At 39.2% G+C, this 25,879-nt stretch overlaps 3 protein-coding genes across 10 annotated transcripts in view; 1 reads left to right on the top strand and 2 right to left on the bottom strand.

Moving 5' to 3' along the window:
• Positions 1 to 7,159, bottom strand: part of arhgef28a (Rho guanine nucleotide exchange factor (GEF) 28a) — an 84,364-nt gene extending 77,205 nt beyond the window's left edge. For 5 of the 7 annotated variants that reach the window (XM_037979532.1, XM_037979534.1, XM_037979536.1 and 2 more), the window contains exons 1-2: positions 6,820 to 7,159; positions 2,969 to 3,020 (exon numbers count right to left, since the gene is read on the bottom strand). In XM_037979532.1, the coding sequence (XP_037835460.1) occupies positions 2,969 to 2,998 (30 nt within the window). In that variant the 5' untranslated portion in view covers positions 2,999 to 3,020; positions 6,820 to 7,159. The remainder of the gene's footprint in view (positions 1 to 2,968; positions 3,021 to 6,819) is intronic. The other 2 variants (XM_037979533.1, XM_017427570.3) reach the window with 1 other exon arrangement.
• A 7,581-nt stretch (positions 7,160 to 14,740) lies between these two features.
• ankra2 (ankyrin repeat, family A (RFXANK-like), 2) lies at positions 14,741 to 20,106 on the top strand. The gene is made up of 8 exons (XM_017427562.2): positions 14,741 to 15,374; positions 15,455 to 15,613; positions 15,715 to 15,780; positions 16,624 to 16,721; positions 16,815 to 16,940; positions 17,035 to 17,101; positions 17,207 to 17,287; positions 18,665 to 20,106. The coding sequence occupies exons 1-8, from the start codon at positions 15,077 to 15,079 to the stop codon at positions 18,718 to 18,720; spliced, it is 951 nt and encodes a 316-aa protein (XP_017283051.1). The 5' UTR covers positions 14,741 to 15,076; the 3' UTR covers positions 18,721 to 20,106.
• Positions 19,861 to 25,506, bottom strand: btf3 (basic transcription factor 3). Of its 2 annotated transcripts, none has more exons than XM_017427563.3 (6): positions 25,400 to 25,506; positions 23,064 to 23,132; positions 22,584 to 22,697; positions 22,291 to 22,492; positions 21,112 to 21,168; positions 19,861 to 20,339 (listed from the first exon to the last, which is right to left on the bottom strand). In XM_017427563.3, exons 2-6 carry the CDS (start codon positions 23,130 to 23,132, stop codon positions 20,293 to 20,295), a joined length of 489 nt encoding a protein of 162 aa, XP_017283052.1. In that variant the 5' UTR covers positions 25,400 to 25,506; the 3' UTR covers positions 19,861 to 20,292. The 2 variants fall into 2 exon arrangements, with proteins under 2 accessions (XP_017283052.1, XP_017283053.1); XM_017427564.3 differs by having other exon boundaries at positions 25,337 to 25,483.
• Positions 25,507 to 25,879: the final 373 nt, after the last annotated feature.

Below are 25,879 nucleotides of genomic sequence, written 5' to 3'. Positions count from 1 at the left end.
ATTTGAACAGGAAATATGCAATTTCAGCGATTTTGACTATAAAAATGCGATTTAGACCATAAAAATGTTCGAAAATTACTCATACATAAAGATCAGTGGACAAATATTAATATTAATTTTATGTTATGATTTTTTTTTTTCTTGTCATGATGACAGGGGAGGCTCTGCCTCACCTGCCTCCCCTGACCGCACGTCCCTGAGAGGAGTTCATGGTCGACTCAATGACTGAAAGGAGCCTAAACCATCAGCCCTCCACCACCATGTTGGCAGCTGGTATGAGGTGTTTGTGCTGATCTGCTGTGTTTGGTTTTCACCAAACAAGAAACGGTGCACTGTGGGTAAGCATCTCTACTTTGGTCTCATGTGGATATTGTTAGGACATTGTTCCAAAAGTCCTGTGGTTTTTTCAGATTAAACTTTCCAAACCTACATTGTTTGTTCTGTTTAGAGAGAAGAGACTTTTTTCTGCAACCCTTCTAAAGAAGCCATACTTGTTCAGTCTTTTTCAACTGTCCTGAACTTTAACCTATATCCTGCTGATTGAGGGCTGCAGAGTCACAAATGTAGCTCTTGTTTTTTTTTTGTCATTTCTCTGAGCATTGCACGGTCTGACCTCGGGGTGAATTTGCTGGCAGCTGTCTGAATATTTTCCCCTTGTAAAATATATTTCTCTCTGTAGAATGATGAACTTTAAATAGTTTGTAAATAGCATTTAACCCTTCCCAGATAAGCCTCTTAAATCTTATGGATGCAACAAGGGTGGACTTAGTTTTTCCACACACAACTTTTCCATTTTGGTTTTGTTCTTGTTTAAAAAATAATGATGTAGTGGAATGTGTTATGTGTTTTTTGTACAATTGAGGTTAGATTTGAATGATTTTAAAACCTGGTGAAGACCAGAACATATTATGATGTCCTGATACAGAAAGCACTAGATCTAAAAAAGGGTGAATTTTCTTTCTTCGATGACTATTCTTATTTTCTAAAATGTATTTCTTTTTTATCTCTTTGTAATTTAATAAGAATTTAAAGTTTATTGCTTGTTTGTAGGGCAACCATTTATATATATATATATATATTTATATATATATATATAATGACTGTGGCTGAAAGTGTTAAAATTTAAAAGGTATTACAAATATTTCTGCAATGTTGTAAATTATCAGAAAAATAAGAACCTTATCATTGCCGTTTTCAGTCTTTATCAAAAAAAGCTGTGCTTGTGAAGGCACAGAAGAACTGAGAAAAACAAAATGTGTTCTTAGTTCACAGGTTGATTTGTTGCCATTAGGAAGGAAATGTAGGATGCCAGTTTACAAACCAAATGGGTTAAATTAAATTAAAATTCATTCATTCTTTTTGCCAGGAATATATTAAATATCAGTCTGCGAAGTGGTTTAGGAAGTCAATGTTTAGCTTTGTGGATTTTTAGCTTGTTTTCATCATGTGCTTGTTTATATTAATGCTATGAGAAGAGAGGTGTCTTCTGCAGGATCTTGTAGCATGAAAACAGCACAGCAATAAGTTTTTTTTTATTCTTTTCTTTATAAAGATGAGGCCATAACAATAAACAGGTCAGTGCACAAAAACCTAAATATCATATCATCTACAACTGATTAACTTTTAGAGTCAATCCTGTTCATGATGGCCGCCACAGCTAATGAACATTAGCCAAGACAGAAATAATCGTAACTCAGTCAGTTTTATAGCTATTGAGTTAAAATAAGATGCATTAGTAGCTGAGACTTGTCCTCAACATATACTCTAAGCGTGATATTGCACAAATTCACCCATAATGTTATTTTCTAAGTTTGACCAGAATGGCTGCAACTTTTTTTTTTTTAACCCTAAAACCGTGGTATGAAAGGTGGTGGGCAACATGCATTCCTTCAAGAAATACTTCGCCTGGTGTTTGCAGGTTATCAGTAAGGGATGTATATTGCTTTTTCCAGCAGAACTGAACTTCAATCTTCACCAACAGAAGTTAGAAAAACCCAAACTCTTTTTGCTCAGACACATGTTATTCCCCTTCAAATCCACTGAACGAGCTGCTGTTTTTACCTCAATAAAACCTTGCTTTACCACTGGAACTCTGGCACTTTCTACATCCACTGATCTGTAACTGTTCTGACACAGAGTTACAGGTGTGGGGGCACTCCATCAAACTTCACCAATCCTGCATAATAGCAGGCTTTATTTCACAGTCGAGTGCCACTGCTCGTCTGCACAAAACCCAGGATTGAGATCTGGATCTCATTCTGCAGCGGGAGTTGCTCTGGCTGAGCTGCGACCCTGCAGGGTGGAGACTTCACTTCCTCTTCGCCGAGAGGTGTAACCAGGAGCGCGCAATGATTTACAAGCCGTACGAGGGAAGGCTTTTTTTGGATCAAACCCCCTCCCCCACTTTCTGAAAGCGGTGATGCAGCAAAACAAGCAGACACTCTGCTCCGAAAAAAGAAAAGAAAAAAAAATTTGGCAATGCTTCAGTGGCTGGCCCACCCAGGTTTTCACACGCACACTAAAACACATGGCAGCGAGACAAAATGTGGAAGAGGGAAGGGGAAATAATAAAAATATTAAAAGAGAAAAAGAGCTAAACACCCCTTTCACTCAAACATACATCCTGTGTTTTAATAAGAAAAAGGAGATATAAAACTGGGAATAATATTGTTATATTCAGACCCTTGTGTTCAATGGATGCCTCTAGAGGTCATCTTCAGTTGGTGGAAGGAACTGAACAGCTTGTGTAAGGCCCGGCTTCCCTTGGGACTGAAACCCTGCAGGCTTGTGTTTCAGCTGTGACACAAGGTGCGCCGGTCACCCAGTGCACAAAGGGCTTCTTGGGACTGACGGAGGGGAAAATGGCCGGTGAGAGTGTTTGCGTTCTGATAAAGAGGAAGGCAAAGAAAATCTAAACAGATCCACACTGACACAAGAGGGACAAACAGAGAGGATCAGAGCTACTTACATATAAAGGCACCTTTCTGTTCACCTCCATGTTGGTCCCATCCAGCAGATACCTGCAGAGAAAAGAGTCAGGTTACTCTAAAGTCAGGTTAATATTAACACCAGAAACCACTCTGCCGTGTGGAAGGGGGGTTTTGGTCTAATCTATGATCATGTTCTTATTAGACCATGCAGTTATCTGTTTATCTGAAGCACAATGGTATAGAATCCTGTCAGTGTCTGTTTTTATTTATTATTGTTCGCTGCCATAATGTGAAAGGTGTGAGATAATATTTTAGCCCATGCCTGTATGTGTTTGTCTGTCAGCAAATTCCTTTGTGCACACTGGATTCAATGAAGCTCTCAGAAAGTAATCACTGGATGTAGTCTACAACTGATTAACTTTTGGCGTTAACTCGAAGCAAGATGGTCACCACAGTCAATCAACCATAGAAAACACACAAATGGCTATAACTCAGTCAGTCTTGCAGAAGTTGAGCTAAAATTCTGTGTTGTAGTAGCTTCTACAACTGCTCCTCCACACTGAAAGGAGTCAGGGAGGTGGTTTGGGCATGTGGTTAGGATTCCTTCTAGGTGCCTCCCTCTGGAGGTTTTCAGGGCACATCCTACTAGGAAGAGACCCCGGGGCAGACCCAGAACTCTCTGAAGGGATTTTAAATCCTCTCTGGTCTGAGAACACCTTGGGATCCCCCCCAGGAGGAGCTGGAGAATGTTGCCAGGGAAAGGAAGGTCTGGGTTTCTCTCCTGGTCCTGTTCCTTCCACAACCTGACCACGGATAAGAAGAGGGAGGCAGGCAGGCAGGCAGGCAGGATGGATGGATGGATGGATGGATGGATGGATGGATGGATGGATGGATGGATGGATGGATGGATGGATGGATGGATGGATGGATGTTGACAACACTAGCAGCTTCAAGAACCATTGTAATTTTTTATCCATTAATGCTCATTGTTTTTTATCTCTTGTCAAAAATAGTGAAAAATAATTCATTAGGAATCATTTTTACAGTTACTTTGGTTTCTGGAGATCATCTCAGAACCCACACGGGTTGTTTCACAACCCAGAGTGGACTCCAGACCGCACCTGTCTGAGCACCAGTTGGCAGGCAGCATGCAGCAGCGTGCGGCACCATTGTAACTGTATCATCAGCTCACACACGATCCGCTGTGAATTGTGCATGACTTCAAAGCTGCACAGCAGCACGTTGTTTCTGCATCAGCTGATGGTCGCCTCAGTGAGCACAGTTTGACCCTGAAGCCCAGCTGACTGTTTGGGAATTTTAAACCAACTGCGACCAGTGAGTTATCTCTGGTACCGAATGGGTTTCCTTCCACAGTGTAGAGACGTGCATGCTAGGTCAACTGTTAGTTCTAACTGTAAGTGTCAGTGTAAGCGAGCAAGGCTACTTGTTCCTCTTTATGTTAGAACTGTGAAAGGCTAGAACTCAGTCCAAATTATACCCTATCTCTGTTGCAGTATGAGATTAAATTAAATGTCACCCACCGAGTTAGAGCCATTTTGGTCCCACTTTGAAAACAATGTTACGTGCAAACTCACTTGATAAAGCAAGATCTTACACAATCTGTTAGCACTTCATTTACGTGACAGGTTTGACTCTCAGCTACTACCACACCAAATTTTAGTTCAATATCTGTAAAACTGATTGTGTTATAGCTATTCATGTGATTCCTGAAGTCAGTTGGCTGTGGCAGCCATTTTAATTGGGTTGACTTCAAACGTTAATCAGTCATAGATGTACATCCAGTGAATACTTTCTGAAAGTCTTAATAAAACCTGTCAAGTGGTGTGCCAGATATTTTGCTAACTGACACACACAGTTACCTCTAATAGTTAATGCTGAAGGTTTTTGAAAAAAGAGCTTGTGTGATCAGTTAGTTCTCAGACTATGGGATGGAAATGACTCCCAGCTAAAACCACACCAAATTTTAGCTCAATATCTGGAAAATTGACCAAGTTATATCTATTTTTGTGTTTTCTAAAATCAGTTGGCTGTGGTGGCCACCTTGAACAGGGTTCACTCTAAAACCTAATCAGTTGTAGATGTCTATTAATTAATTACTTTCTGAGAGTTTCATTAAAATCTGTTCAGTGGTTCATGAGATATTTTGCCAACAGACATAACAGATGCATGCATACACAGAGACAAAAACGTTATCGACCACTATTCGCTTTCATTATTCATTAGAAAAATAAAACAACTAAATACTGAAATAAATAAAAACAATAGGCAACTGGACAACAGGAAAATAACACCAACATAAACTTACAGAAAGCTATAACGTGATTGTTCTGATAGCTGCACTTTTCACAGATTATTTGATGCATTTTTCTAAATATTAACAAGTAAATGATCCAGTAGCAGCAGCAGCTACAGTCACTAACTGATGTCCTCTGGGGTTTAGCTAACAATAATATGCATATCAGGTTTAAGAGGAAACCTTGGGCATGGGCGTCAGTGATTTTAGCCCCACACATATCAGAGGGATCGGCTATTGTCAGGAGGAACAGAAGACAGAATACATTTCATTTTGTAGAATAAACATTGTTCGGTTGGCAGGTGTCGCCCGACTGGGTCAACACATGTGAACGCTCCAGTTTCCTTTATTTCATAAAAGATTTAAAAGACCCGACCTGAGCACACACAGCACCAGTCTGGGTCGCAGCTCCAATATCATATCGTCTACAGAGAAGAACACAATGTGATCTGGAAACCAAAACAAGACTCTGCAGCTGCGAGAATTAAATCTGAGTTTGTTTGTTTTTTCCTCGTTAGTTGTTTTAGTATGCAGAGAATTTGTGTCAGTCATTGTCCCAAGCTTCAGTTTACAGTAACTGCAGATCAGAGAGGACAAGAAACCTGACCCGGATTAAGGCCATCAGCTGCAGAGGAGAGCGTGGGAACAGACATCACACGGAACAGGAGAATGCACGCCATCAAACTGCAGCTAGAAAACATTCGGTGACACCTGCAAACATTTTGCGGTGGTTCTAGGCGTAAGCAAATCTTTCGCTGCAGTTCCTGGATTGGTGTCAGGTGGTGCATGACTGAATCGTTCCTCTCACATGCCAAGCTGCCATCACAGACTGGATGAAACCATGAGGGATTGCTCTGATAGCTCAATGACACCAGGAAACAACCCTTTATATATATTTTTTATTTTCATTTGTTTTATTTTTAATTATAGTAAACAGACAAGCTTTACAGTTTCAAAACAGCTCTGGAGTCATGTCAAGCAATGAACAGCTCAAAGTGTTCTAGCAGCCTGTAATCTACACAACATCTGCCTCTTTTGACACATTAAATGCTGCCCCGACCTATAGGAAAGGAAATGATGTCTGCAGCGTAAAAACAAACAGTAGACTGGGAGGAGGCAGGAGACTGAAGGATCAAAGCATGCACTTTATGTGTAAACGCAACATCCCTTATGGGCACGTGAACGCATCACCACTTAAGGACCCATGAACACTTCATCACGTATGGCTCCTGAACGTGACATCCCTTACGGACCCGTGAACGCACCATCACTTATAGACAAGCGAACACACCGATACTTGTGGACCTGTGAATGCTACATGAAATATAGACCTGTGAATGAACCATAACGTTTAGACCTGGGGAAGCACTGTCACATACGGACACGCGAACGCACCATCACATAATGACCGATGAACGCATCACAACTTCTGCGTATCTATAAAAGTAGCTTTAATTTGGATCGATATCCCGACAGTCTCAGCGTGTCAAGCAGAGCTGCTGAAACGTTGTTCATTAAAAACAGCCTCTTGAATAACTTTTTTCCTCTAACAGACTAAGAAGTCAGCCTGCCTACCTGTCCGTCTCAACTTCGACTCAGTCCGATCCGTCGCTGCTCCACTCTGTTTTGTTTTTGTTTGTTTTGTTTTGGTTTTTTTTTTCCTGGTTCCGGTTTTCTTCGGGGGTTCAAAACACCTTTCACTTATTTAATCCACACAAAGAGTGTTTATCTCCGGGAAACAGTCAGCTGCAGAGTTTGTTTGCAGGTGTCGCCAGAGCTGCTTCTCCTCCTCCTGCAGGGCTGTTCTAGTCTAGTCTGGTCCAGCCCCCGCCCCCCTCACCGGCCTGAAGGACTGACGAGACCGGGACCAGACCGGGACCAGACCATGACCAGTCAGACCCGTGCCTTTACCTTCATCATCTGTTAGTTATAAACTGCGGTGTGTTGCACTTTATGGTGAAAAAATACAGAGCAACTCGTTGAAGAAATACATGCTTAAAATTCCTCCAATCAGAGGGGACGCATCGTATGACGTCACTCAGCCCTTTTCGACACAAAGATCCAACTGCAGTTTGCTGATGGAAAGTCTAGGGAATCTAACCTAAAAACAACAGCACTGGAAGGAGCATAATATGACATGAAGAGAATATGAATACTTTTAGATATCTAGGGAAAGTAAATTAAAATTTTAATTTACCTTTATCATAATTATGATCATGATTTCTGATTATGTTAGGCCATCAGAGAAGGCCTTGCTGGCCCTGACAGCCCACCACTGGCAGGATCACTTCCCAGCCTGGGGCCTTTCTGGGTGGAGTTTACATGTTCTCCCTGTGCTCACATGGGTTCCTCCCACAGATCCAAAACATGCATGTTAGGTTAATTGGTAACTCTTGAAGTTGACCCAAGGAGAGAATGTGAATGATTGTTTGTCTCTATGCAGCCCTGCGATGGACTTGGGACCTGTCCAGGGTGGCCCCCCACCTTTTCTTAATTCCTTGAACAAACTGATGAGCATTAAATGAAATTGTTTGTGAGAAAACAGTGGTTTCTTACAGCGTCCAAATAATAAACAGCAGCAATCTGTCTGTGCACGCTGTGGTTTCCTGCTTCTCCAGGCGTCAGTGACGTTTGTAGGCTTTTTTAAATTCAGTGGAACAGCTGAAAACCTTCACTGAAACCCGTGTGAACAAACAGAGACGAACAAAAGCAACACAATGACGTTAATCTTTTGTTACAGTGAAGGCTCAAAGAGCGTCATTCAGAAGTATTAAGACTCCCTCTCTGTCATTCAAACAAAAGCTAAAAAAGATCATTACATCATCTTTTTTTTACTTTAAATGATGAACCTTAAATCGAATCAAATCTTAGCTTCTCCTAATCTCAAAGAGAAGACAAACATCACAGATAAAAAAAAAAAAACATGTTACTGCTGTTTTGTTTTTCTTCTATAAATGTGTGTTACAGCATCTGCAAAGTTACAAAACAAAAATCAGATCAAAAGGAAACCCAGCCCAGATGTTGCCCAGATGTCTTAATTTCACCTCCTGCCTGTGATCCCTCAGTATGGGTTCCTGCTTGTGCATCTCAGACAGGTTTGAACCTGTGACTCGGTCTTTTCTTTAGGAGATTATGAGTCATTTGAAGTCATTGGGTTCTCCAAACAATACTGTCCCTCCTCCCTTTTAAAGAGGTTTTTCCCCACTCTCCGAGTATCTGAACTTATCAACAGTAGTTCGTCCTCTGGTGTGGTCCCTGGTCCTTCTAAATAAAAAACCTGGGCTGGATACCACCATTTTTGCTATTTTTAGGCCAGTTTCTAAAGGTTCTCTTACCTCCAAAAGGCCTGGAGAGGATAGTGCAGTCAGTTATTCATCCTTTGTGAGGAGCAACAACTAATCAGCTCTTTTTAAAGTTTTTAATAATGTCCTTTCAGCTACTGACCCTGGTGACTGTGTCATCCTTGTGATTTTAGATCTAACATCTGCCTCTGACGCTGTGGACCATGATATTCTGTGACCTTGTTTGGAACAGTGGGTGGGAATCAGGGCCATTGCTCTGGAATGGTTCAGGTTCTATTTGGTAAACCAGACGTTCTGTGTTAGCCTTGATGGTTCAGTATCCTCTTTTTCTCCTCTTTCTTGTGAAGTCCTACAAGGCTCAGTTTTAGGCCCTCTTCTTTTCTCTCTCCGTCAGCTCTCACTTGGTTCCGTACTCAGAAAACATGGCGTTTTGTTCCATTGCTACGCATATGGCAGTCAGATTTATGTCCCTCTAAAAGATGTAAAAAAAAAAACAGATTCAAACTCCATCAGTCTGCTTGTTAGGTGTCTTGAGGACAAAAAGGGCAGGCTGGCATTTAACCTTTTGAATCTTAATGAAACCAAAACCGAAATGGTGGTTTTTGGTGGCACCACTGGGACCTCCCCTGTAGATTTAGGATGTTGGCCCAGTACAGCAAACTGAGTGGAGGAACTTGGGGTCAAACTGGATCCTGAGCTTCAGCTAAACAGCCAGATCAGGGCACTTGTTAAAAGGAGTTTTAATCGTTTAAAGCTGCTGGCCATAATAATATTTTATTTTATTAAAATACCTCCACAAACCTACCCGCTCTCTGTCAGACTCTCAGGTCAGTGGACCGAGCTGCTGCCCCTCCATCTCAAAAACGTCCTCTTCGCTGTCTGCTTTTAAAACGCTTCTTTCAACCCATTTCTTATCCTTGGCTTTTAACACTTTGTAAAGAGCTGATTTTAATGTATTTTTTATTGTTCTTTGAACCTGTCTAGAGTGTCCCCCGTCTCACACGGTGACCTCTGGAGATAGGCACCAGCTCCCCTGTGACCCAGAAAGGAAAACGCAGGTAAAGAAAATGCTTGGTTTGAATTTTGAATTTTCTTGTGTTTTAATTGTATTTTTGTCTTGCATGAACTGTTTTCTTGTCAACTCTGAACAGCACTTTGGTCGAGTTTAAAGCACTTTACAATAAAGTTGGGTTGAATCGGTTACGGCTCCTATTCTATTTAACTAGGTAACTTTTTCACATTAAACCATTTAGTTAATGATTACCTAGTTTCCATTTTTACACCAAAAAATTAGCATGTTTCTTACACTTCCTGCTGCTACCCAATAAAATGTGTCAAATACTACAACAACTGTTTTAGACCCCAAAAAAGTACTGTAGCAATGAAATAAGTCATTTTGTGTCATATTCAAATCATGTAAACCTTATCTAATGTACCTCTAAAGTAAAAAAAATATGAACATAAAAAACATTACAATAAGTGCTCTTTCAGGTTTGATATTATTACTGAAATGCTGTGATTTTACCTTGCGGTAAAAATACACAACATTTTCAAAATATGTGTTTTTCGATTTACTCGGACAGCAAAGATAATCTAAACCTTTTGGGGTTTAAGAAAAAAGGTCAATTCTTATTCAAGATCAGAACAGAGCAAGAAACACAATCAGTTTGAATTTTTAATTGGGATTCTGATCACAGTCACTTAGAAGAAATATGTTTATGATGATTTATTTCATGTGAAAAAAAGAGGATTAGGAGGATTTTCCCACCATTTCTGCCTTCAGACATCAAAATAAATGAGGACACGGATAAGAGGCTACAATATATTGTCATAAGAACACAGTTAGCTATTTAAATAATCCCTAATAATGATGTTTTGTTTCTTTTTTGGCTGTTGTTAGTTTTAATTCTTCGAGATAAAACGATTTAAGACCATTTGGACGGAGAAGAGTCTTTATTTAGGTCACGTGCAATTTTAACCTTTTAGACAATAGCGCCCTCTGTTGGCAGGACTCTAGAAATACCTGATCCAGCATTTAAAGTTACTCTGCCACTGACCTCGGGGCTTTTGTCAACATTCTTTCTTAATTAGTATTTAATATATTCATATCTATAACTGCTACAATGCATTCATATGTGGATGATGAGTAAGCATCAATACCTCCTAATATGTTACATCAATATGCAATATATGCAGTAATAATTGACAACTTCATTAAACAGCAACAATAACATTGATATCCACAGCTTCACCCCACATACTGATATACAAAAGCTTTATCCTGTGGTTCTGTATTTTAAAATTTAAAATTTACATTTTCCCTTAAATTATAAAGTCCTTCCTTTTTAAAGAAAACCTTTTGAATGTTTCCTGGTAAGAAATAATTTTTCCTCTATGTCAGCAGATTTTAACAGTTTGGATTTTATGAATAATGTGTTGTATGATCCAAATAACCGACCTTATTGATTACTTTTTTGCACGTTTTGCACAATGTTATTAATGACTGTAGTGAAGTTCTGTAGTTGCCCCATAACTCTTCACAACAACTCAGATGAGATAAGACTAGTGAACAGTAAAGAATGTAAAAACCTGTTTCCTCTAGAACATGTCTGGCTTTATTTAAATGAATAGACTTTTTGACAGTTTACTTTGTATCTAGTTTGAGGTTTCCATGTTATTTTATGACCCCAAGAAATCTGTAATCATTTACTCTTTCAATGTTTACACCATATATCCTTCTTTTGATTTCTTTATTTGACCTACTATTCCCAAACAGCATTATTATTGTTTTAGTCATATTTAAGGACAACTTTTTCTTTTCAAACCAGTTTTAATTTGTTCATAGGTTTAGTTACATCATCAAGCAACCACTCTATATCATCTCCAACAAAAAAGACGTTTGTGTCATTTAAAAATAAAACAGTTTTAATATTTTGTGTCATATAACATACATCATTTATGTAAATAATGAATAATTTAGGCCGCAACACTGAACCCTAAGGAATACCACAAGCAATGTCCACACATTCAGAAATTTTCCATCTGTACATATTGTTTTCTGTTTTCCAAATAACTTTTGATCCAATTTAATAGTCCCTCTATCTTTCCAGTTTATTTATTATTATATCATGATGGCTAATGTTGTTGATTGTTGTAATCTGAATCCATATTTACTTTCACTAATCAGTTTATACTTTTCCATAAATGATTCCAGCTGTTTGTTAAACAGTTTCTCTAATATTTTTGATAATTGTGGCAGCAAAGAAACTGGTCTGTAATTGGTAAAGTGATGTTTGTTCCCAGTTTTGTATAATGGAATTACATTAGCTATTTTTATCATAAGTCACTGTTTCACATTTCACTCATGGTGTCAACTTTACAGGTAATAATAATAAAGTCCAGAACATAAACTGAACTTATTACTTTGTGACGTTTCAGTAGTCCTGGGAAATGGAAATTTCCAAGTTCCTAGTCATAAATTTCAACGGGAACACCTCAGGTGGGACATCCCACTCGGAAAGTGGGAGCAACTCCAACTACTCCTAGTTAGGATGGCTGCTACTCGCAACGTTATTAAGTAAACTCTCTTACTTTTACTGTTAATATTTGTTCTTAATTGCTTTTCACATTTAATCACTTGTACAACTAGTACTTTTTAATGTGTATATCGCAAGTATTAAAACTGTTTATGTGCAGGACGTTACGTTGTGCCGCTCTGTTATTATTATCATTAATATTAACAGTGTTGTAGCCGCAGACATGAATACATAGATGCCTCATTAAGTGCTAGAGCGCATCCTGCGTCGCCACCATATTGGATGGGTCTCTCCTCTCTCTAAGAGCCAACAGGAGTAAACACAGAGCGAGCAGCTACGACTGGATTTTGCTCAGCCTACGGTTGCAAAAACCGGTGCAGTATTGAAAATAGATCACGTGGGGTTATCTTTTCCAAGTAAGATTGAAAAGTAATTTTGGTTATTTGACCATTATGTCATCGTAGCTAACATTATTAGGCAGACAACGAAATGCTAATAGGAGGAACTGGTACTCTCTCTATATATGGCTGTAACCGCCATGAGTTTATTTGTTTTTTTAAACATTTCAGAATGGCTTGAAGAAAGTAATAAAACAAATAATAATAAACAAAAGTCTGGGTGTTTACGTTTAGTTAAAGCCCTGGTGGCTGAAATTTTATAAAGCAATGCCAAAACTACGCTGGCATTTAGGTTTAATTCACTATGAAACTACATTCAACAATGGCCAAAAAATTATCTTAGGTCTCCAGTGACCTTAGTGTGTGTGTGAGAACTTTACATTGTTTGTTACTGATAACTGTGTGAGGCTGTAGCCTGGTTGTTTGTGTGATAACCGTGCATGTGTTGTTTTGTCAGTCTACCTCGACATGGACCTTAACATGTTTGTGGATGAGGAGAGAAGGACTCCTTTCCCTGGCCGCCTGGATCAGAGTGCAGAGGAGCCGTCAATATATTACATGGACGAGGGCCTCAGTGTGAAAGTTCACCTTGTGCAACCTCTCGAGTTTTACCAGATATTAGTAGTAGTAACAATACGAATAGTACCATAAACGATAGCAATATAGTTAGCAAAATTCTATCTTGCTAAACTTTTTGCTTTTTGTTTTGTTTCAGTTGAGTGTGAGTATTACAGCACAGCGAGCAGCCCTTCAACCAGCTCTAACCCACCAAATAAAAGCTTCAGTAAGAAACAGACATTGTTTGTAATAGAGCTCATTCATGACCGTGTGAAGGACAATAGAGACCTGACGAAAACCCTGGCGAAACTCAATGCTCAGCTTCAGACAGCTAAAGCCAACAAAAAATTGTTGTGGATCGAGTCTGCTGAGAAACTGACAGGACACTTCAAGCAGACGTTTAATCCCGAAAAGGTTGCTAGGAAGTGGGAAACTCTTATCGATGCATACAAACATGTCAAAGATTAACCAAAAAAAAATCACATTTGTTTATATTCAAATTAAGTCCTGATTCATGAGAAAAAGTTTGAATTAAGTTTACAGCATGACAAACTTGACTACTATCTCAAAAAAGAGTAGTATCATCAACAAACTGACTAATTCAGATTTGTTTACCAAAAACAGAAATACCTTTAAGTTGATTTATAGAAATGTAGTCAGCAAGAATTTGAGCAGCTAAAAGAAAGAGATAAGGGGAGACTTGGCAACCCTGCCTAATTCCTCGATTTAAATTGAATCTAGGGTAGGTACCATTTTTTTTAATTTGACAGAGCAATTAGTGTTATTATATAATGTTTTACCTGTATTGCAGAAGTAAGGACCAAATCCACATTTATGAAGACAGCTGAGGATAAAGTTGTGATTAATGGAATCAAACGCTTTCTAAAAGTCTAAGAAGAGTATGAAACAATTATCAGTAATTAATTCTGAATAGCCCATAATATCAAGAACAAAGCATATGTTATTGGAAATGTGCTTATGTGTCTCTCCAATAATTGTATTTAGTACCGGTTTAAGTCTTTTTGCAAATACTGATGCAAGGATTTTATAATTATTATTTAAAAGACATATAGGACACCAATTATCAATGAGTAGTTTGTCTTTTTTGGGCTTAAATATAAGGGTAAGAGGTCCTTGATTTAAGGTAGGGGGAAAGTGCCTTTTTCAAAACTTTGGCAAGAAAGGGAGCAAGTTGGTCATTAAATTGCTTGTAGAACTCCCCTATTGTTATTTTGTAAATGATTAATAGAAAAAAGTATTTAATTTATTGTTAGAGTAGAATTGCAAATCTCACATTAAGAATCACGTTTCTTCAGCTTTCTTGGACTTTTTAAAATCGGAACCATACTGTCTAAATAGTTCCCAGGTGGCACCATATTTTTTCAGTGTTAGCTTTGTCAAAAAAAATAAGAGATTGTTTGGCAGATTTTTTTGTTTTACTGTGTCTAATTTAAGTAATGCATTGTTTAGGATCCAGTATGCTTTCCTATTCTGTGAATGGCTATTAGTCAGATTTAGTGAAATATATATTGACTTTATGATCTGTGAGCGGAGTAGGAAAATAAAATACAAAATAATTTTTTTGTCAGTTTTTGTATCTGCAGTTCTTTAGTTATTTAGTCCAGTAGGTGGCGGTAATGCACTTTGAAACTGGCTGCCAATCACCAATAAACACCACCGAAGAAGAGGAGCACCTTGCGCATGTGCAAATCAATCAAAACACCGACAGAGATGCAGGCTATCAGATTTTAAGATTACTCGTGAATAGAAATGTTGCATAAACTGAGAATTGTTTCATTTTAGTTAAACTGTTTTGGTAACGTTTATGCACAAGTCGTGTACATGGTAAAATGTTTTTTTTTTCTCCTTACATGTACTCTGACTAATGAAAGGTTACGATAACTGTCATGCTAACAAGTGGCTAACGGTGAGGTTCGCTAGTGTTCTGCATCATTTACCGGTGATTTCTGCTTTCGTCGTGGTGTTTTAGGCGCGCGGTGACCTCAGTTGAGTCTCGGTGTGTTAGCTCAGTAACGGGATGGAGAATGTTACCGTCCCAGGTGAGGGGACCGCGCAGTGTCCTTTGGTCTCGGAGGACGTGGAGAGGATCTGCGTGGTTCCCGATCTGAGTGCCATAAAGACTGAGCAGTCGGTGGGTGGGTCCCCCGATGACACAGACCCCCAAAATGTGGCCATGGGCATCAAGTTTATTCTGCCCAACCGCTTTGACATGAACGTGTGCTCCAGATTTGTGAAGTCACTCAACGAGGAGGACAGCAAGAACATCCAGGACCAGGTGAACTCGGACCTGGAGGTGGCTTCGGTTTTATTTAAAGGTAAGAACAATCTGTCTACCGTGTGTCACGTAAACAGAAATGCAGCGTGGTTATACAACAAACGGATTTCTTTCTTTCAGCTGAGTGCAATATCCAGACTTCACCTTCACCGGGTATCCAAGTGCGCCATGTTTACACCCCATCCACCACAAAACACTTCTCCCCGATCAAGCAGTCCACCACATTGACCAACAAACACCGTGGGAACGAGGTTTCCTCCACACCTCTTTTGGTTCATTGTAAATACTTCTGTTGGTTCAACTTAGATCTTTACAAAGTAAGCATGAAATCTCAGATCCATGTTGTGACCTTTCCTCATGAATGTTTCTTTTTCTTTCAGCTTTGTCAATTCATCAGCTGGCAGCTCAGGGAGAAATGGTGTTTTTGGCCAGCAGGATAGAACAAGGTACACGCTTTATCACTGTGAATTTATGCATTAACCCTCATAACCACTAGTGTTTGAAACTAAACCAATAAAACTATTGTTTTTTCTCTTAAATGATCTAATATATGGTAAATAATGTATACTGCCTTTTCTCAATTTCCCCAACTTAAAGTTTTATCCTCTGTTTTTTTTCCCCTCATGCCAGCAGCCCAGAAACATAACATATTGAGTTTGCAGTCACACCAGAGTGAAATTTCTCAGTAATATTAAGCTTTGATAAAAGCTGAGCTATTTAACCCAAAGATCTATGAGCTATAGCCTCCCTCCACATGCACAAACAAACCTTTTTCTAGTCGTACACACATAAACAGTTTGAAAGTTGCAGAGACACCTTGAATTGTAACTTCCTGTTTTTTACAAAAAACATATTTTAGATATTTCCTGATTGTTGAGAACAAAAAATGGGCTGTGTGGTTTTTCTCCAAATCTTAAAATTCCAATATTTTAAGATGTAAGAATATTGGATTTGTATGATCGCCAAAACCCACATTATAAATTACCTGAACAACGTTTTGTTTGTTTTTGGTAAGAATAGAAAAGTGAATTGAATGTAATTTTGCCCCAGATCTCTGCTCAGTAGCTTAAATAAGGTAAAACAAGTGAACTGTAGAGAAAATACAGCCAAATCTTATCCGTACTTTATTTTTAACACAAAGCAACGCTTCTTGACACTTTAGAACAAACTGATGTGACATGCACCATACCATTATGTCTACGTTTACTCATTCATTTTTCATTGTGCCTGCAATGTACTTGCAAATGTCCTAAATGTAACTTTAAATGTTTTTATATTCATGCCAACAGAAACCGTAATCAACCTCCAAGACGAGGAAGGGTTCACCCCTCTGATGTGGGCTGCTGCACACGGACAAATCGCTGTTGTTGAGTTTCTTCTGCAAAACGTACGGCCAGAAACAACTCATCCCATTGTTTGCTTAAATGTCAAAGAGAAAGCATTAATTCACTGAAATATTCTGTATCAACTATGGCTGCAGGGGGCTGACCCCAACCTGCTGGCCAAAGGGAGGGAAAGTGCTCTGTCTCTGGCCTGCAGTAAGGGTTACACTGACATTGTAAAGATGCTGATTGACTGTGGAGTGGATGTCAACGAATATGACTGGGTGAGAACTGATTTACCTCACTGAACCTCGTTTAACAAAGTGGGCAACAATATAAATTGGTGATGTAGTTTAACATGCGTTTGGTGCGTTTCAGAACGGAGGAGCTCCTCTGCTGTACGCTGTCCATGGAAACCACGTGCGCTGTGTGGAGATTTTATTAGGTGAAATGATAACTTTTTAGTAAAACAAGTAAACATTATCTGCCTTTTTACCTTGTACATTATGCTGCAGTTTAATTATTTTGTGGTGTGATTTATGTTTTTCAGAGAGTGGCGCTGATACGACTGTGGAGTCAGATTCCGGATTCAACGCCATGGACATGGCAGTGGCGATGGGCCATCGAAATGGTATCTGAAAATAAAACATTGTCTTTGGCTGTATTTAGCACTGAAGAGTAACTAGACCTGCATGAAATCATACAGAATATCCTCCTATTTTGTTAGACTGTCATAATTAGGGTTGCAAAATGTTGCGAATTCTGGAAAGGTTTGATAATGATTAAAGTAATTTTCATATAAAGACCTTATAAAAATGATCTGGTCTTTACCAGGTTTTAAAATGATTCAAATCTAGTCTCAAGTGAACAAAAACACACAACAGATTCCACCATGTCCGACCACAGCTCTTCAGTCAGGTTGAGGTTCTGGACTTCATGTAGATCAGCTGCTGTGTTTGGGATCATTGTTCTGTTGAATCGTGGTCCAGTTTGGTCCAAGCTTCAGCTGTCAGACAGATGACCTCACATTTGAGTGTAGGATCCTTTGGTCCAAAGAGGAGTTCATTTTCGACTCGATGCCCAAACCATCAGCCTTCCACCACCATGCTTCAATTTGTATGAGGTGTTTGTGTCAATATGCTGCGTTTGCTCCAAATGTGCTGCTGTGCATTGTGGGTTGTTAAGGTCTTGTGATTTGTTCAGATGAAACTTTTCAAACCTAAGTCATGCTGCCATAGAGAAAAGGATTTCTCCTGCTACCCTTCTAAACAAGTCCTTCTTGTTCTGCCTTTTCTAACCATCCTGTCATTACCTCTAACCTTTAATCTGATAACAGCAGCCTGTAGAGTCTCAGATGGAGCTCTTGGGTTTTTTGTAATTTTCCTGAGCATTGCATGGTCTGACCATGGGGTGAATTTGCTTGGAAGTTATCCTAAATGTTTTCCACTTGTGAATAATCTTCCTCTCTGTAGAATGATGGACTCCAAATAGTTTGGGAATGACCGTTAATCCTTCTCAGATTGATGAGCAGCAACAGTTGCTTCTCTAAGGTCATTGCTGACGTATTTCCACCTTGGCATTGTGTTAACACTCACCTGTATGCTCCAAACCAGCAAACTGACAAAACTCCTGCTTTTATAGAGCTGATCACACTGATGATGATCAGTTAATCAATACATCTGATCAGTAGCACCTGGATGATACGGAACCTCTGAAATCCTGTGGAAGCAGAAAGGGTGGACTGAGGTTTTCACACACAGCTTTTCCATTTTGGTTGTTTTTGTTTAAGAAATAATGACATGGCGGAATCTGTTGTGTATTTGTTCACTTGAAGTTCAATTTCCTACATTTTAAAACCTGGTGAAGACCAGATCATTTTTATTATGTCCTGAAACATAAACCCTAGAACTGAAAAAGGGTGGGCGGACTTTCTTTTTCTTCTGAGGTTTGTTCATCTGTGTTGGTGATTCTACAGTCCTGCTTACAAAAACCGCGTCTGTGTGTTCAGTTCAACAGGTGATGGAGACACATTTACTGAAGCTACTGATGGGAATCAGAGAGTGAACTGTTGTACTGAAGGACAACAGATCTTGAAAGGACATTTCTGGGTGCTGAACAAGTCTGTTAGCCTGCAGGAAGATTTTCTTTTAAAAATATATTTAAAAAGGCAGCATTTTTATATAATTATTTATTTTAACTTGTGGGCCTGATGCACATGTTTTTTTTCTGTGTGAATTTTCAGTTCTGCCCTTCCTGAAGGTGTCATACTCTGCACTTTATTGTTCAGAATTTATTCATGATACACTGATGGAAAAGTTCTTCACTGCAGTTCACCTGAAGTTTGCTGCAAAAAGTGCATTGCGTTGTTTTAACTTTGAGTGTTTGTTCATTTTACACCATAATTTAAGAGGTTTTTTCATATCCTATTTACCATGATAGTTAATGTTAAAGAATTTTAATGAAACATTTTCATCTCAAGCACACAAGGTTTAACCATTTGTGATATGTAGCTGTTTGTGTTGATGGGACTGGACTTACTTATTTGAATTATTCAGAATATCAGTTTTTCCTTGTATTTAGATGTGTTGTGAATTTTAAAAAGACCGAACACTGCAATTAAATAACCAAACAGGGTATTATGATGCTTTTAGTTACTGCTCACGTTGAAGTTGCTCCACACTCTGCAAGAACTGAGAAAATTGTTCTCTCACCCAAGGGTCACGAGACGAGTCTTTCATTTTTCTGGCAGCTCGTTTGGGCCGGGCAGAACTGTTTTTTTTATTCTCATGTGGGGGTGTGATTGGTCAGTAATTTGAAGGGGGTGTGGTTTTTGCGGAAATGTTGCAATTCTTGCTATAGACTTCTGCGCCACTTTCTCGTTAAGTATTAAATATCCTGGCCGGAACGGACTTTGTTCTTGCGGAGTGTGCAACAAGCTTTACACCAGTCGTTTATGGCTTCTGTCGTTTTTGTTTTGATATTCATTTGAGTGTAAAAATGACTGTTTACACAAACAATATGGAATTGTGGCTGGTTTTTTTGTTTTGTTTTAAAAAACATTTCCCCATTTTTCTGTTATCAGGTCATGGAGGTAACTAGCCCAAAAGGGAAACTCAGACATAACTGTCTGTCGGGTTAGCAAAATATCTTATTAACCATTGGACCAGCTTAAATGAAATTATAAAAAAAGAACTTGACTGTTTCTTGACAGTAGCAAAGGTTTATTCCAGATATGGGGGTTTCAGAGAGGCCACAGAGTTCAGGTTCAGTAACAGAAGAAACAGATATACAGCAGGAGCACCGAACACCACATTTTACACACAATCTCTAACTGCACAGAAAGAGCACAACAAGCATCTGAAGCACCTGGTGGCAAACAGGTGGAATGACTTAATACCTTACATCTAAATACTGCAACCCCTATTTTCAGACAGACACTATTCTACTAAATTACTTTAAAAAAATTTCATTTAGAGTATGCAAGTAATTTAATCAGGTGTTGCACATTTTACAGAAAAAGTTGTCATATTAGTCATCTCAGGGTTTTTAATTTTAACTTTCCACCTCTTCAAATAGATTTTCTAGACGTATTGTGCCCCATGTGGTCCTGCCATGTCCTGACATCTCCCGTTTCCTCTAGTTGGCCTCATCCTTGGATGCTTCATCGAAATTCTCCACCAGATCTGAAAGGACAAAAAGGCCGAGCTGTGAATTGACCGAGCGGGAAAGACGGGTTACACGAATTGCACTCCTGGGGTGCCAGAGCATGATTCAGGAAACGTGTGTTTATCGGAAACACGATACTTTATGTAACGCGGTCTCGTCACTCCCACTCGTGTACACACTGCAATGTGTTCGACATATGAGGCGGCTCACATCTACGGAGACCAGCTGTGAAAATCATGGTGAAGAGCATCAAAAGGTTGGCTTCGACTACTTGGTGAAATGTGAGAAATCTGTCCCGTCTCTGAGGGTCGGGGGGTTAAAATGGAAACAAGTCAAGAGGTCTGGGTAAACATGTTCCCTTCAGAGGGAGAACAAAAGGAAACTGAACTCCAGGAACAACATGATGGTGATGGCTGTTAACCCCCCCCCCGAGCCATAAACTGCTCCAACTGTTGAACAAAAGCGTAATCGTTTGTTGCATCAGGGAGAGAAGTCCTGGGAAAAGCTGACATTATTCTAATGGCAACCTCATGTGTTCGGTCCATTTTCACCAGGAAGAAAAGCAAACTGAGCCGCACACTCCCATAAACGGTGAACATGAGATTCAAACAGAAACTCCACGTTGCACCATCATCAGGAGTGACTGATGGAGTCTGTGTGACCTGTCTGACGAGCCAAATTTAAAACTTTTATAAAACCAAGACAAGGGAAAAATGATCGTTTTAATTTGAGGGGAAACGATGGCTGTGCATGGATGTTTTTAAACACAAGCAGCATTTTAGCTCTCACCTGGAACGTCATCATCTTCCTCTTCCACCGCTGCAATCGGTGCTTTTCCATCTGCAGCTGTAAGGATGTAAGGACAGGAAACAAGATTACAAAAAAAATTGTTAAAGATAAAACATGTTACAAGATGGGGTTGGGCAAATCTTTTGATTGTCATTCATCAGTCCACATATTTATGGAGGTGTGTTTACAAATTTTTTAAATTTATTTATTATTTCCAGAGACAAGATCGACTGGGACCAATCTTGTTCTTCATGTAACTATGGAAATGAGCTGTTTGTGGCCAAAACTAACAGTCACTGATTTGGAACATATAATCCCTTATTGCCACAGCACAGAATATTTTTGAAAGTTGGAACCTGCAGGATGTCTTAAACCAACTTGTTTTCTTGATCAGCACAATTCTGGTGCGCCACAAGGACTGCGAGAGCGCACCGAAGAAAGGAGTTACCACAGACAATTATTGTCAGTTCAGTTAAAACTGAACTAGCTGTGGCTTCAGTGTCTTATAAACAATCTTAACGCAGCAGTGAATAATGACATTAAAAAAGAAAAAAAACAAGCACTGATTGAACCTCTGATGCATCAATCGTCTCTATCATCAAATATCTCTTTAGCTGATCTTAAAATGACTCTACATTTTAAAAGTAGAGCCATTAAGTAGAAGTTTTCAACAACATTGGAGTAACAATTGTTTTGTTTTTTATCTTGGGTCTTTTTGCAGCCACTACATTACAATAAACCATGACGCTTGATTTTTCTTCAGACAAATATTTCCACATTTTGTCAGTTGTGATTTTAAATATGACAACATATATATATTTTAACCAGTACTGCTGCTAATTTAAACAAGTAGCCTAAATTGTGCAGATCTGTGCCGAGCAATAAGACAACAGTGGTGTCCCACAGTGGTCCAGCCTGCCGTAGGTCTGACTGCCTGCTGGACAGACACCTGAAAGAAAGTTAGAGGCTTTGGATTGCATGCAATCAGGGTGTACTACAGTGTGTTCAAGTTTAATTTAAATTGTCCATTCATTTACAGGTCAAAACTCCTGAGAGGAAAAAATTTACTTAGCCAAAATGAAGTGGAAAATATCTTCTTTCAAATAAAATAAAATAAAATAGACAGACTCCATTGGCTCCTATAGTCACCCAACCCTATTACAAGCTGAGGATACAAACCCTGTTTGGGGAGGGCCTCGGCGAGTCTCCTCAGGCTTGTCAGGCTGTCGGCTCCCAGCTGGTTCAGGATGCCCGGCAGCATCTCGGTCAGCTGCTTGGTCTCAGCGTGGCCAGTGATGGTGAAGGTGTTGGCTGCCAGGGAGGCCTGCACTTTGGGGTTGTTGAAGTGGATGACTGTTCCTTGATTTGTAAACATGTTAACCTGGAACAGGCCGAGCCCTCACAAAATTAGCAGCAAAATACCAAATTGCACGGGCACAGATTCACCTGCAGGACGGCTCTGCGAGGCATACCTCTTCAATGCCGGAGATGTTGTTTACACCAAGTTTCTTTAAGGAGAACTGGAGCTTCTTGTCATCTGCGGTTGCTGTTCTGTGTACGACCTTCTTCTTTCTGCGAGCACTTCCCTAAGAGATTCAAGAGAGTAAAGCAGAGTAAAGCTGCAGAACTTTTTCTGTCAATGCCATCAGGGTAAATATATGAGACTTGTAGTTTAAAATGGGTCATTTGGACAAAAATGACTGATGGCATCCTTCAAAATACAACTCAAATGGATAACTGTTTCAGAATTTAGACAAAGTTTTTCCACCAGCTGACAACACTAAGCTGGAAAAAAAAAATTCTCATCTTTTACCTCTTATTTAATTATGTTTTAATAAACTACCTGCGACACTGCTTCCATGAAGGCAGATAAATCCTAGATACCTGCACGTCTTCAAGTACGGAGAAAGTGGTGTGATGAATTAAAATTTTAAAACTTGTTGCATTCTTACCTTTCCGCCAATGCGGACCTGTGCTTGTAGTTTAGCGAGTTTCTCTTGATTCATTATTGCTTCTTTCATCTACAAAGAAACAAAATCCAACAGTGTCAGAGTCACTGTGCAGTTAGTTTACAGGAAAACTTGAGATTTAACTAAAAGTTTAAAAAAAAAGTCAATATAATTAAAATAAATTTATGGACTTAAATGTAAAACACAATGCAGTAACCACAACACAAAACACCATGCAGCCAGAGAACAAGACTCTTACTCAAAGAATTAGTGGTGTGGATTAAGACGAACCAGCATAACTTAATTATTTGATTTGTTTCTAACCAACATGATGTTCACTAAGATGCAGGACTGCAGTGATCCTGTCAGATTTGAACTGAACTCAAACTGTATCTCTACAGCTCTTCAACTAACCTGCTGTTTGTAAGGGAAAAAAAGTACCATGAGTACCAAACTTTTAGTGTGGCCTATTTCTCTGACATATACAGATACATTTGAATGATTCATTCAAATGTATCTGTTCTCATTAGATAGATATTTTACAGATTAAGACTGAAATCCTAATTTAATCACAAGTATTGGCATTAAATTACAAATCTGTTTCAGCTAAAACACCAGGACATCAGCAGGTTATTTTAAAAGATCTTTCTTTCTTTTTTTTTTAAATAAAGAAACATTTTAAATAAACGCCACAAGATAAGTTAAAGTTTAAGTCTAAAGCAATAATGCTTGTTGAGCAGAATGTTACTTCTGTTCTATTTCTTTTGTAAAGGAACATCAGGAGCTTGATGTCCAGTTTTTGCCGCCATGTTGCTGATGTGAAGACCAGTGTGCAGCTTCCTGATGAAGAGGGTTTAACAATATTAGAATAACTTGCAATATGCAATATTACTAATACTGCAATGACGATATCGACTGCGGTAAACCCACATTTTCTTCACTTTCTCTTCTATCGTCACTATCATCTAAAGCAGGTGTGGGTATTAAGGCCAGTGAGTGTTGGACTGACCAAATATATCATTGGCAGCAGAACATGAATGCATTGTTCTGAAATATAATGGTCTATGATTTATTGCAGTCCAATCAGTCCTTTGTGATACAGACACTGCGCTTACTGACAGTGTGATGACAATAAATTTGTGACATAATGTGCAGCCGTACTGCTGACAGACAGCTGAACATGTGCTTGAGTGTTTTAGTTATAAGAAAAGTGACCACATGGATGCTGTGTTTCCTGCTTCTGAGGTGAGCTGAATTGTGATCTCTGTCTCTGTAGTAGAGCTGAACCACAGAGATGTATAACAAATGATGCACATGATCTGAATAAGAAGCTAGTTAGCAGCTTCAAAAAAAGCATGACTAAAAGTTCCTCCTTTAGTCAAGAGCCACCTGATCTAAAGAAGGTAACACTGACAGGCTGCCTTTAGCAGCTAATTAGATGAATGTCAGCAAGTTTCATGAAATAAGGAAAGAACATTATTGGATCCATTTTGTGTTTATCCTCTGGCACAAATTGTATGTTTGTTTATTCAATAAAATTAAACATTTAAAAAAATAGTAATTTATTTAATTGACAATTTTCCGACTTCTTCTATTTTGAACATTTAGACAGTTTCTCACACCTGCTGCCAGAACAGATCTGCAAACTATGTAATTGGTCTTTTAATAAACAATAGCCACCAGCTACATCTCTCATTTCTTTTTACAAATGTGTTCACACATTATCAAAGTGAAATAGGACTTAAAATCCAGTTTAGTGTCCCTCCCTGTTGGTAACAGCGCATTCTTAATAATCGAGATTAAAAAAAAACAGCAGCAGCTGCAGTGAGGGTATGATAAGAGTCGGGATCATTTTCAAAACTGATAGAAAACATTTAAAAAGCCACAAACGAGTTATGAGTAGCTTTGTTCAACAAGAAGCCAGCAGCTCAGTTGGTGTTACTCGGTTAGCAGCTAACTGCTAAACATTCTCCGATTTGTGTTTTAATCGAGCAAAAAACACAGAAAAACTCCTAGACGGTCAAACAAAACGAGTCAGCAAGACAGCACGTAGCGCAAGGGGGTTAATTTTAGTTGACTTCCATTAAACATATGTGAGGCGTGGTTGAGCTTTTCTCCAAGAACTTGGAGGCTAACTTTGGTTAGCTTAGCTTAGCGGAGCGCTCGGCCCGTCACCCCCAGCGTTTCACCCCGCCACACCGAGCCGAGCCGTCAGCAGCGTTAGCGTCAAACCCCGGCGGACTGCAGCCGTCGAGTCGGAGAAGGCTTTCGTTTACCTCTTATCGTCGGATCAGGGAGTAACAGTGCAGGGAAGAAGGTATATAAAGCTCCTCACTGACCTGTAAACTAACAGCAGACACATGCGGGAGCAAGATGGAAGCGAGAGAGGAAGGAGGAAGTGACGTCCGGGCAAGAAGAGGAAAGAAGTTGGGTTTTTGACGCCCCGAGTTTTGTTCTGCAGGTCGCAGGCGACGCTCCTGCAGTAGACTCGTCTTCAAACCTTTTTATTTTCACAATTTTGGCAATTTAGCAGCCAGACTTTCTTGTTAACTTTTAAAGTTGTCTTGATCCGTAATTCTTTATTTTTCCTGAAGGCATTTTAAAGTTTTTCTTTGGAGTTTGGCTGCTATTTCTGATGTATTAGGCTCCTGATGAAGCAGAGTTGTGCCCGCACATCAGACAGCATCACTAGTAAAATCCCATTTTAGTTTACATCTATAGGCTCTTTGGTCAGAGTCTGTCAAAAAGACACATTCTATTCCCGTTTATTCTGTTGAAAACTACCAATAATAACCCAGTTAGACAGAAAAAGCTTCAGT

This window comes from Kryptolebias marmoratus, linkage group LG14 (genome assembly GCF_001649575.2).
Source record: "Kryptolebias marmoratus isolate JLee-2015 linkage group LG14, ASM164957v2, whole genome shotgun sequence".
NCBI classification, from domain to species: Eukaryota; Metazoa; Chordata; class Actinopteri; order Cyprinodontiformes; family Rivulidae; genus Kryptolebias; species Kryptolebias marmoratus.
Note: the sequence above shows the minus strand (reverse complement) of the source record. Positions and strands in the feature narration are given on the sequence as shown.

Bases quoted from the DNA above. Each gene is read 5' to 3' on its own strand.
- ankra2 (XM_017427562.2), top strand. From the start codon at position 15,077: ATGGAGAATGTTACCGTCCCAGGTGAGGGGACCGCGCAGTGTCCTTTG. The intron at 15,781-16,623 runs GTACACGCTTTA...TCATGCCAACAG, and splicing joins GGCCAGCAGGATAGAACAAG to AAACCGTAATCAACCTCCAA. The intron at 17,102-17,206 runs GTGAAATGATAA...TATGTTTTTCAG, and splicing joins CTGTGTGGAGATTTTATTAG to AGAGTGGCGCTGATACGACT.
- btf3 (XM_017427563.3), bottom strand. From the start codon at position 23,132: ATGAAAGAAGCAATAATGAATCAAGAGAAACTCGCTAAACTACAAGCA. The intron at 22,493-22,583 runs GTATGCCTCGCA...GGCCTGTTCCAG, and splicing joins ACATCTCCGGCATTGAAGAG to GTTAACATGTTTACAAATCA. The intron at 21,169-22,290 runs GTTTGTATCCTC...ACATCCTTACAG, and splicing joins CGAGGCCCTCCCCAAACAGG to CTGCAGATGGAAAAGCACCG.